The sequence below is a fragment of the Haplochromis burtoni genome, unplaced genomic scaffold (genome assembly GCF_018398535.1).
Source record: "Haplochromis burtoni strain Fernald_Lab_line unplaced genomic scaffold, NCSU_Asbu1 Contig_1467, whole genome shotgun sequence".
Taxonomy (NCBI): domain Eukaryota; kingdom Metazoa; phylum Chordata; class Actinopteri; order Cichliformes; family Cichlidae; genus Haplochromis; species Haplochromis burtoni.
The window spans coordinates 21609-33667 of NW_024583828.1; the positions used below are offsets into that span (position 1 = coordinate 21609).

Consider the following 12059-nt stretch of genomic DNA (forward strand, 5'->3'; position numbering starts at 1 on the left):
CCAGTTGAAAGTGCAGGTGGAAGTGGGAGGTGAGTAGCTTGAATAAAGCGATATCAATTCATTAAATCCTGAATCGACTTTTAAATATAACTGTGTTTTGCCAGAAACGCCAGATTCTCAGATTAAAGCTCACAAAACCATTTCAACAACAACCAAACAGCAGAATGAGAGCAGGTACACGGACTCCACACAAAGACGTAAACACAGAGCCGACGCATCAGAATCAGCTTTGTCTTTCTCGGCTTTCTCACCCGACGGCCCGAGACGGACACGCTGTCGGAGCTTAGCGATCCTGATGCGTCCGGTCCGCGCTGTGATTACGTCTTTTTGCGCTGATTCTGAGCTGCAGGTTTTGTCTCTCCAACCAAAATTCACGAGCCAGCAGCAAAAGAAGCAGCAAACTGCGCTTCACATTTGATCAATGTCGTCATGAATTTTGCTGTTTTGCTTCCACGACTATTAAAATCACACCATGCACAGCTAGCTCTCTCTCTCTCTCTCTGTACTTCAAGAACAGTTTCCGTCTCCAATCTCTGTTTTCTGTATTATTCATTGGCTTATTACCCACCAGTCTACCGTTGTTTACAGCGCTGTGGCTGCTGTCTTTGTTTCTTTTTCACTTAAATGACCTCGGACAAGAAAGCCTGTTTTTTCTGTTGTTCAATACTGAAGAAATTTAAACTTTATATGCAGAACATTGTAGAATATTTTTAAGGTTATCTGCTATAAAAAGCCAGACCAGGAAAATCTCCTTCATGTTTTTCTGTTTTATTCTCAGTTACTTTCACACAAAGGCATCTGCTGTGATGTTCACAATTCTGATGAAGTCAGTACTGATAAATGATCAGAGTTATAATATTTCTGACTGTCTGAGGCTAAGTTGAATCGAATCGGGACTTTGAAAACCGGAATCGAATGGATTATAGAAATCAGTGATGATACCCAGCCCTAGTGAGCAGCCTAGGCACGACAGAAGTGGATGTAGCTGTAATAGGAAAAGAACTATTGCTAACTTTTCTGTTAAGAGCCTGATCCTTCTGAAATTCATAGCCAGTGCTCTGACACGGTGTCATCAATCTTTGAATGCTGAAAAAGCACAGTGTATCCAGAAAAACACATTATATTATATAAATTATTATAAAATTTGTGTGCGCCTAACTTTTGTGCCGGTACGCCTAACTTTTTAAAGTTAGGCGTGCCGGTACGCCCATGGCAAAAAGTTAGTCTAGAGCCCTGAAACAGGTCAATGGGTATACCTAAAAGTTATAGGAAGCTCACTCTTGCTTTATTACACTGAAGACAGTTGACAACTGACATTTGTGGCTGCTGTCATGGTTATAACAAATATATTCTCATCAATTACTGCAGGTGATTGTAATGGGAGCAGAACAGAACGGCTTGCCAAAAGACTACCAGGAGAAACTTCGAGCAATCAAGACCAACATGTATGAGGGTCCCCTACCCATGATGGCTGAACTGGAGCGAGCCAGACGAAGAGCCAAAGAAAAGGTCAACCATCGTTCTAATGATGCCTGATTATCCAATGTAAACCAGGTCCACTTTTTACCTTAGCAAATACTTTATTGGTTATAACACTGTATTTAAGCATGTTGTGCCTTAGTTAGCTGCTTCACCTAATGGTTAACCTTAATTATAGGAGCATAGTTTATGATTCTACTATGCTCCATTGTCAGCCACAGGTACAATAGAATATTAATGACTTTGTCGTCTAATTTGGATTTAATGAAAACTTACAATATTCCTTAAGAAACAATATTACATTTATTTATTTTATGTAAACAGTTTTACCTTCATGTGTTATGGTGAAGATATATTTCAGTACAAAAAGTCCAGAGACTAAGGAATAATTCTATAGTTGGAGAAGTGTTTAAGAAAATGGGTGGATGACAGTCTGTCTTCAAACGGATACATATGGAATTACACAGAAACATTCGTCTCATATTTCACATTCTTCATACTCAGTGAGATAGGTGTTGGTGTTGTGGGAAACATTGTGCCAGGTGCTGCCTGAGATTGTGTGTAGATATCCGACTGTGTTACCAGGAAAGCTGCCTTTCTGACATTATATTGAGATGTGTTATTATCAAATTATTTTTGAAGCATTTGACCACAATCTTTTCTACCAAATATATTCTATATATAAAAGAAAAGGAAAGAACTTTGAGTAAAGTGTATGTTTAGTACATATTTTATCTCTCGTGGTATTTATATATTTCTTACTATAGAATAAAGGATGAAGGAAAAATTATTTATCAAAAAATTCATGAAAATTGATTTTTTTTAAATGAACTCTTTTATGAGTAAATTATAGTGCAAAACAGTTACACACACACACACGCAACACACACGAACACACCAACAACACGATACACCAAACCCACACACGGAAACCCACAACAACAGACTAGAGCTGCAGAAAGGTGCACAAAGAAGGTGCCTAAGAAGTACAGCAAGCTGTCCATACCTGAGATGCCGACGCACACAACACGCACGAGGCAACAGATGGAACGTGAATTTTCTGCGCTCACGCACAATGAAACGAGGCATCAACACACACGCAACACACACACGTCTACACGGCCGATTCGAGTGTGGTCACTAACCCGCATCACACACACACACACACACAGAAACTAGAGCTGCAGAAAGGTGCAACAAAGAAGGTGCCTAAGAAGTACAGCAAGCTGCCCATACCTGAGATGCCGGAAACTGCCAAGCAAAAACTCAAAGCCTTGGCCAGCTGTTTGAAGAGGTACACCAGAGAGATCGAAGGCAGGAGAATAAACCAGCTGTTCTCCACAACCAGCCAAGGTGTACTCTCAGTAGCAGGGGAACAATATGAGAACAGCACCACCAAGGCTGGAGACAGAGTAATACTGGAAGAGAATATGGGAGAAGCATGCAACCCATAACAGCATTGCTCAGTGGCTAGTGGGTCTGAGGGCAGACCACAGCAAGCTCCCTGAACAGGGACCAGTAACCATCACAGTAGAAGACAATAAAGGGTCTCCAGTATGAAGAGTTGGACAGCACCAGCCCCCAACATGATTCATGCCTCATGGACTGTACTCCATGAGCATCTAGAAGCACAACTGAACCAGCTGCTAGTTGACGAGGGACACCTGGAATGGCTAACTGAAGGCCAGAGCGTCCTGATCCTCAAGGACCCCCAGAAGGGACCAGTCCCATCCAACTACTGGCCTATAACCTGCCTCAGTACCATGTGGAAGCTCCTTTCAGGCATCATAGCGGCTAAGATCATTAGGCACATGACTCAATACATGAGTGGGGCACAGAAAGGAATTAGCAAGAATACCAGTGGAGCAAAACACCAGCTACTGGTAGGAAGAGCAGTCAGCCGAGACTGCAAGACCAGGCTGACCAACCTGTGCACTGCCTGGATTGATTACAAGAAGGCCTATGACGCAATGCCCCACAGCTGGATACTGGAATGCCTAGAATTGTACAAGATCAATGGGACCCTAAGAGCCTTCATCAAGAACTCAATGGGGATGTGGCGTACAACACTAGAGGCCAACTCCAAGCCCATAGCACAGGTCACCATCAAGTGTGGGATCTACCAAGGAGATGCTCTGTCCCCACTGCTGTTCTGCATAGGCCTGAACCCCCTCAGTGAGATCATTAACAAGAGTCCCTAGTCCAGGACTTCTTAGACCAGGAAACTCCTTACCATGCATGGAGGGTTTCACCCCAAGTCCAGCACCCTGAGGCTGTACGCTAAGCGGAAAGAAGAAGGCAGAGGACTAGTGAGCATCAGCACCACTGTCCAGGATGAGACAGGGAACATCCACAAATACATCAGGAAGATCATCCCAACCAAACGTGTGCTCAGTGAATACATCAGGCAGCAGAAACCCAAGAAAGAGGAGCAAGAGGAGGAAGTATCATGGAAGGAAAGGCCCCTGCACAGTATGTACCACCGGCAGATAGAGGAGGTGGCTGATATCCAGAAATCCTACCAGTGGCTGGACAAAGCTGGACTGAAAGACAGCACAGAGGCACTAATCATGGCAGCACAAGAACAAGCACTGAGCACAAGATCCATAGAGGCTGGGGTCTATCACACCAGGCAAGACCCCAGGTGCAGGCTGTGTAAAGATGCCCCAGAGACAATCCAGCACATAACAGCAGGGTGCAAGATGCTAGCAGGCAAGGCATACATGGAACGCCATAACCAAGTGGCCGGCATAGTGTACAGGAACATCTGTGCCGAGTATAACCTGGAAGTCCCGAGGTCAAAATGGGAGACGCCCCAAAAGGAGGCAGAGAATGACCGAGCTAAGATCCTGTGGGATTTCCAGATACAGACGGACAAAATGGTGGTGGCTAACCAACCGGACATAGTGGTGGTAGACAAACAGAATGTCAGGGTTGGACGGTTCCCCGACCGGTCGACCTGCCTGTGTTTGTGTGTTTTCCTCTCTCTTTCATTTTCCTCTCCGGCTCCGTGGCAATTGTTTACGGAGGTCGCATGGCAATGAGTGACGTCCGACCCGGGTGTGCTGCCGCTCTGGAGCCGCCACACCTGCAACTGATCCAGCCAACAGCTGCCTTTAATCATCCACCATCTTAGGCAGAGCTATTTCATGGTGTGGCCGAACGACAGTCAGCGCTGGAGTATTGCACTAAGCCTGGTAGTATTCCCTGACCGTTTGCGTAGTTAAGTGTTGCCTGCCAGACAAGTGATTAACTGTTTGCTGTTCTGTGTGCAACTAGGAACAGGGATGGAGGAGAATCACAAGCATGGGAGTCTACCTGGAGGAGGAAGGAAAATTCACTGCCACGCACTGTTTGAGCACGGGAAGGGGGACACAACTGACTACTTTGCACATTGAACTGTTGTTAACCTTTTACCACTGTAAATAAACACACTGCCTTGCATTCAGAGCTCCATGCCTGGTTCCTCTCTTTCTCCAACTGTGAAGAAGACAGCGATAGATGTAGCGGTTCTGAATGACAGCAACATCAGGAAGAAGGAACACCAGAAACCTGAGAAATACCAAGGGCTCAGAGAAGAGTTGGAGAACATGTGGAGGGTGAAGGTAACAGTGGTCCCGGTGGTAATCAAAGCACTATGTGCTCAGCAGATCCCAGGAACAACATCGGAGATCTCTGTCCAGAAGAGCACAGACCTGGGAACTAAGATACTGCGCAGGACTCGCAAGCTCCCAGGCCTCTGGTAGAGGACCCCAGCTTGGAGGATAGAACGCCTGCAGGGGTGGGAGGGGAATTTTATATATTTTATATATTTTCCAAACATGGTTTTCACAGTTTCAGTTATTCCTTACAAATTATTAGTATTCCTATGTGGATGCAGCCTTAGCTCATGGGAGGAGTTCATTAAGGTCATGGAAGAAGCCTTTTGGTCAGCCTCGAGGCGATTCCAGCAAACCATCAGGCTCTCAGTGTGGGTTGCTGACTTCAACCAAGGATATAGTTGGTTGGTGTTAAGACTACTTTTCTCAGTCCCACTGACATGCCTTCTATTGAAGAAAAATAGTCTGGGGACGAGACAGACAACTTCCGGATCAATGGGTCCAAGGTGAGTAAGGTAGTTAAATAACTCCTTAGTGGTAGGGCCCCAGGTGATTTGCCTTGAGTTACTATAGGTATATCTTGGTTGACACACCTCTGCAACATCACTTGGAGATCCAGGGCAGTCCCTCTGGATTGGCAGACAGGGGTGGTGGTTACTTGGGTGATTCAATTACAGTGGGATCACACTACTCAGCCTCCCTAGGAAGAAAAGTCTATGCCAGGGTACTGGAGACAAGAGTTTGTCCATAATTCGAACCTCGGATTCAGTGATTGTCATCCTGGTCATAGACCGCTAAACCAGATCTTTATCCTAATGAGGAAATTCAAGTTTGAATGGGGGTTACAGTCTACATGTGTTTTATGGGATTTGACCGCATCCCTCGAGACATTGTATGGAAGGTGCTTTGGGAGTATGGGGCATCTAGCTCATTATCAAAGGCCATTTGGTCCTTGTGCAACTGCAGCAAGAGCTTGGTCTGTCTTGCTGACAATAGACTCATTCCCAGCAGGTGTTGGGATTATGATTATGTTCATAATTTTTTAAACAAAATTTCTAGGCAGTCTTAAGTAGCAAAAGGCCTCCCCTCTGGTTGTCTCAGGATCTCATCTCTATTTTTTGTGGTTCTGTTGGCTTCATCAGGTGGTGGCATCCAGATTGTACATCAACAGTTTGCGGCCCAATGTGAAGCAATGGGAATACCAGTTAGCACTTTCAAGTGTGGGGCTTGAAAGTTCTTAGCAAGAATAGATTAGAGAGCCTTCTTGGGGTTAGGGACAAGTTGTTGCCCCAAATGGAGGAATTCAAGTATCTGGGGGTCAAAAGTGAAGAGAAAGGAGAGCGGGGGAGTGACAAATAGATTGGAGCCATGTCTGCAGTGATGCATATGCTTTACTGGTCTCTTGTGGTAAAGAGAGATCTGAATATAAATATGCTATGGTGTTGATTTTACTAGTTGATAATGACGTCTACTGCCTGGCCATCCTGGCCCAATCCCCAGAGCTGGGTTTGCCATTCCCCACCTGCCGTGGCCACCTGCAAGCCATCAAACAGCAAACAGCTGTCCAGTACTTAAGATGTGCGTTGGCTTCCACACTCTGCTAGACCGTCCACTACCCCATGATGGTAACTTGGCTCTTGCACACTTAAATTTTAGAAATTTTCTTTCATATAACCTGTCTCCTTGTGTTTTTCTTTACCTCTGACCAGAATCATTACCCACCACACCTGCAGCTGATTCTCGTGTTCATCTCTCCTCTCACCTGAAAAAGCTCATGGACTAGCTACTCCGACAGCGTTCACAGAAATTCACTCTGCCTGCCACTCACCTCTGGATCATGCAAATTGGCTGGATTGCCTCACTCTCACCCTGTTGGACACTCACACCAGTTCCTCCCTCCCTCCGGACCCCAGTCTCTCATCTAACCAGTAACCTGTAATTTCTTCATTCTAATCATTACCTGGCAATTCCTCCTACTCCCTCACTAATCCCTCTCTCCCTTTGCTTCTAGTGACTGCAACATCTAAGACCCTCACCTCTGTCTCCTACCCCCCAAAGTTCTCCTTCTTTTTTCCTTGTGATTAAATAAACTTAAGTTCACTGTATCTCACTAGTCAATTGAGTTTGCTTTTGGGTTCAGCCCTCGTACCAGCCTAGTGGCCCCTGACAGATAAACATCCCTACCCTCGCCTGGCTAGTGACCTAAAGTATGCGATTGCAAATACAAGCGGTGAACATTTTGTTGTCTCCAGAATGTGGCTCAGTGCTCCTTTAGATATAGTTTAAGAAATTCAGTCATTTAGGAGGGAACTAGACTAAAGCCGCTACTCCTCCACATTAAACTGAACCAATTGAGGTGGTCTGGGCATCTGACTAGGATACCTCCTGGCCACCTCCTGAGCGAGGTGTTCTGGGCATACTGCAAAGCTATAGGGTATTGAAGTATGGCACTGTGAACCCCTTGAGCCTGCTGTACCACCCCTCCCTTGAAGTTGAGCCATGGACCACACTGCCACCACAGGCACCTTTCTTTGATCACAAGTGCCATAGCTGTGTGCAGGCAGGCAGGATGATAGACCCAAACGCAGGCCTCGTGGAGACAAACGTGAACTCAAAAACCTCAGCTTTATTTGTTGGCAATTACTAAACAGAAAACTAAACTGGTGAAACATGTCAGTTTCTAGCTTCACCACACGGGCAATTATGAGGTTACGACGCGACATAGGGCAAGGAAAACACAGGGCTAAAAACACAGTAACCAGGGAATGGGAGACAGGAGGGAGACACAGCTGGGAGAAATCAGACTAAACTAGACAAGGGAAGCAAACCTAGAAGCACTGACATGAGACACGCACTTTTAAAGTAAATCAGAAAACACATCGACTTAACTCAAGATACGTAAACTTAACAGAGACCGGGGGAGACAGAACATAGGAACCTGAAACGTGGGATAGGAGGGCACAGAGTAGACAACACAGAACACAGGGAAGCCACATAACAAAACCTAAGAACTAGTAATCACATAATAAAGAATTAGAGAGCTAGAAATACTGAGAAATAAACCTAAATACTAGTAGTGATAACAGTGATAAAAATAATCAATGATCAAAAAAACAGAACAAAACTGGGTCCCAGGACCGTGACAACAAGCTTGTAGAGAATAGCCTGCCAAAGGCAAGCCTCTAAGTAACGAATTTGAGGATTTTTTTAAATAATGTTAAATGATTTCTACAAAACATGAAGTGTGCCAGAGCTGAAGAGGTGTCTATAATATCACCTCTTCTTCAGATAACAAGGCTAGGAGAATCCGATGTCCTCCGAGTCCAAGTGAATCTCAGGTCAGTTCTCTCAATCTAAATTTGTAATTTATTTGTAATTATGACTTATTTCAATTGTATGAAAGATTAAAATGGAGTGCTGGTTTAGCTCAGTGGGTGAGCTATATGCCGTATGGCAGGACAGCATCTGGCCTGGGCCAAACCCGGGCTGTGTGTCCTCACCTCTCTCTCTAAGCTTTACTGTCTATCGTCACTGCATCTGTCCCAAAAAAGGCTAAAAGCCAAAAAAGTAATCTTTTTTTTTTTTAAGTAAGCATAAACACTTACGAGTGTTTCATTAAACTTCAGCTTTTTCTCCTCAACTTCCAGTCTTATAGAAATCTGTTTGCAGGAAGAATATTCTACTTTAAATCAATCAGTAATCAACTAAGGACACTGACAGAGTTTGAATTCATTTGAATACCTGACTTAGTCTTTTATTTGTTGTTATCGATTGTCTGTTTGGCTCTTACTCATAGTGTCTATAATTATTTTATCTGAAGTGAGAACTAAATCAGATTTTTTAAAAGTCTGGGAAATGAGGTAGAAACTCAGAGTAAGGGCCAAGCATATGATAGATAACAACAAATAAAACAGTTCTTTGTTTATTGTTTGTTTAAAGGACTTCCTGTCTGTGATGCAGTGTGCATTTCTTCTCCACCCCTTATCTATTCTCCACTGTAGCATGTCATTAAAGTTTTGCCTTCTCCCTTAGTCACTTTTTTGTTCTGTCTCCTCATGCTCGCTTTTTACTTTTTTATTTTCGTCTTTTCTCGTTCATCTGACCCCCAACAAGTCACAGCAGCCCCTCTCCAAGCCTTGGGGTCACAGAAAACTGGGAGCTATCTCATATTTATATGGGGAGATAACCTCACATCTGGTGTGGCCTGAGATTCCCAGAGAGGTAGAGGCTAAGACCCAACCTGACACATAAACATAGACAAACAGGCAAACACAGACACAAACATGCATTCCCACCCTCATGCACATATATACATATACTCAGCACTCGCTCAACATGGAGACAAACAGAAATGAACACTGTACATACACTCACACTCCCCAAATATACTCTATATACCCAGGTCTAGGAACCATCACCCTCATTTTCTCGGGAGAGCACATGCTTAAGGACACAGACAATAGGGATGACATCAGATGCAGATGAGGATGATGCGCTTACCTCCTTGTGTGGGAAGCATTCCAAACTTGCAACACCTAGCTGGTCCATTGCCTTTTTTACATTGCTGGCATTGTCTCGCAAAACAACGTGGACTTTATTCTTCGGAATTTTCCACGCATTTAACATTTCCTCCATAGCTGCAGCGATGGACTCTCCTGTGTGTGAACCACGAAACTCTTTGGCCTGCAGCACTGTTTTTTGCATTGTAAAACTCAAGTCTATCCAGTGTACAGTCAGGCTTAGCAGGGACAACGGACAAACGTCCGAGCTCCAGATATCAGTTGTGTCATGGTCTGGGTGAGCAGCTGGGATTTTCCATCAGTGCCAGAGCACCCTTGGCTCCGCCCGTGGGCAGGACTTTCTCAGCTTCACGCATCTGGAGCTAATTGGGGCAATCAGGCCAAAGAGGGATTTAAGCTCTGCGCTGTCATCTCCTCCCTGCCAGTTCGGTAGCTATCTGATGTTGGTAACTGGCTTGTTTGACTCATGCTGTTTGTTGTGCTTCAGGACCTATTCTCCAGTGTTGACTGCTGCTCACCACTTGGATCTCAGCTCCTTTCCACCTCACTGGGAAATATCTCCAAACCTCACCTGCCTGCCCTTCTGCTCACTCATCACTTTGGATCCAACGAACCCCAGGTCAGCCGTTTCACCTCCCCCTCGATACCACACCTCCACCTCCTGCAAGTAAGCTGAAAAGACTCTCATACTTACCCACTCTGGTAATCCACTTCAACCCAGCTCTAACTCCGCTCTCCTCTCTCCCCAGTGTGACCAATACTTACCTGCCTAGATCCAGTTGTCCTCACGTTCATGCCACGCTAATAGTTCCACGGCTACGTTTCCACACCGCAGTTTGCCACGTCCTTGTGTTTTCACCCATATTATGTATTCACCAATAAATTGTGATAAAACGCCCTCTTGCCTCCGCTCTGTGTGTCTGCGCTTGGGTTCTGTTCAAGTTGCTGGCCTCCGTCCAGCGTGACAAGTTGTCATGCTTAACGTGAGAATTATTTCCAAACTCTTGGAGATGAACTTGCATACCTGTTTGTAATTGCCTGGGATAGCTTCCTCCGAGATGAAATGCCGGTTTGGCAGCATGTAGCGAGGCTCTAAATGCTCAATTAAGCGTCAAAAACCATCATTTTCCACAACAGAAAGGGGCTGGTCATCAAGCACAACAAATTCAACTATTTTCTCCGTTATCAGCTTCGCTCTATTGCTTTCCGGAGGGAATTTCTCACGTCTCTGAATATTTTCCAAAAGCGTTTTTTGATACAGTACACTTTTCTGCTTAGCTTTGGAGGCCAGGCTAAATTCCGTGTCCCCCTTTGCGTGGTGTTTCTGTAAGTGTTTAATCATGTTTGTGGTGTTAAAATTCCCCAAACTGCTACCACCTCGCAAAACACTTGCATCGCATGAGTTGCATTCGGCAGTCTTGCTTTTTTCATCTTTTAGTTTGAAATATGTCCACACTGCTGACATGATGGCTCTCAGCTCTCCCACACGATAGCCGCTCGATCACGTGACACAAACTGCTCTGACGTGCTAAGGTCATGACCTGGGTTATACCATGTTAGCAAGTTTTTGAGGTGCTTCTGTGATATTTACTGGATCGGATAAAATTTTTAAATTTCTCTCCGATATCCGATCCAGTAATTTACATCAGTATCCGACCGATACCAATACTGAATATCGGATCGGTCCGTCTCTAGTTTAAATACACAAACAAAACACGTATGCTTTCAATTGTGTAATTTAAGTGATCTAGGTAGCTAGATGGCACTGTTTATGTGATGGCATGCCACATCTGGCCCGATCATGGTTTGGTTTTGGTTGGCCCAGGCTCATAGAAAACAGGTCTAGCCCGAATCTGGCATCAAGCTGGCAGTTCTGACTGACTGGTGTGATGGCAGGGTGTCTGTCAACCAGATGTGGGCCAGGTCTGGCAATGATGGCACGATTTATGTTCCTATTTTCCTATTTTAGTTAGAAGACCCAAATGCCATGCTGCAATACTATAATGTTATGGAGCCAATGTTTCAAATGCAGGTTTGACAGGTTTGTGAGTGTACACTTTATCCAAAGCCTAGTGAGGGTTTACTCATGTTTACCACTGAGTGGCTGTAGTGAAGAGGTAGAGCAGGTCACCTAGTGATCGGAAGGTTAGTGGTTCGGTCCCTGGCTCCTCCAGTCTGCATGTCAAGAGTGTGAATATGTATGAATGTAGTTAGGCAGCACGCAGTTTAGAGAAAGTGTGTGGTTGGGAGAATGTGGCATGTTGTATAGAGCACTTTGAGTAATCTGGCAGAGTAGAAAAGCGCTATTAAGAATCAGTCCATTCACTGTCTGAACAGAGTTTCGTCATGTTACTTTTGTACTATTATGTTCCGGCACATGTCGTTATTACATGGCTTGATTAAGGTACACATTAGGCTGACATCTGGGGCCAGAGCTGAAACTGTTCTGGGCCAGCACAGG

At 44.8% G+C, this 12059-nt stretch overlaps 1 protein-coding gene across 10 annotated transcripts; it reads left to right on the forward strand.

Moving 5' to 3' along the window:
- The first annotated feature begins 1161 nt into the window (after positions 1 to 1161).
- LOC102297912 (gamma-glutamylcyclotransferase b) lies at positions 1162 to 11712 on the forward strand. 10 transcript variants are annotated; one of them, XR_006053645.1, is made up of 4 exons: positions 1162 to 1509; positions 6579 to 6703; positions 6788 to 10265; positions 10348 to 11712. XR_006053645.1 is itself a non-coding variant. In XM_005952419.3 (3 exons), exons 1-3 carry the CDS (start codon positions 1378 to 1380, stop codon positions 10369 to 10371), a joined length of 336 nt encoding a protein of 111 aa, XP_005952481.2. In that variant the 5' UTR covers positions 1172 to 1377; the 3' UTR covers positions 10372 to 11712. The 10 variants fall into 10 exon arrangements, 1 of the variants encoding a protein (XP_005952481.2); XR_006053639.1 differs by lacking the exon at positions 1162 to 1509 and having other exon boundaries at positions 4329 to 6703; positions 6788 to 8416; positions 10086 to 10265; XR_006053643.1 differs by lacking the exon at positions 1162 to 1509 and having other exon boundaries at positions 4329 to 6703; positions 6788 to 7013; positions 7090 to 10265.
- Positions 11713 to 12059: the final 347 nt, after the last annotated feature.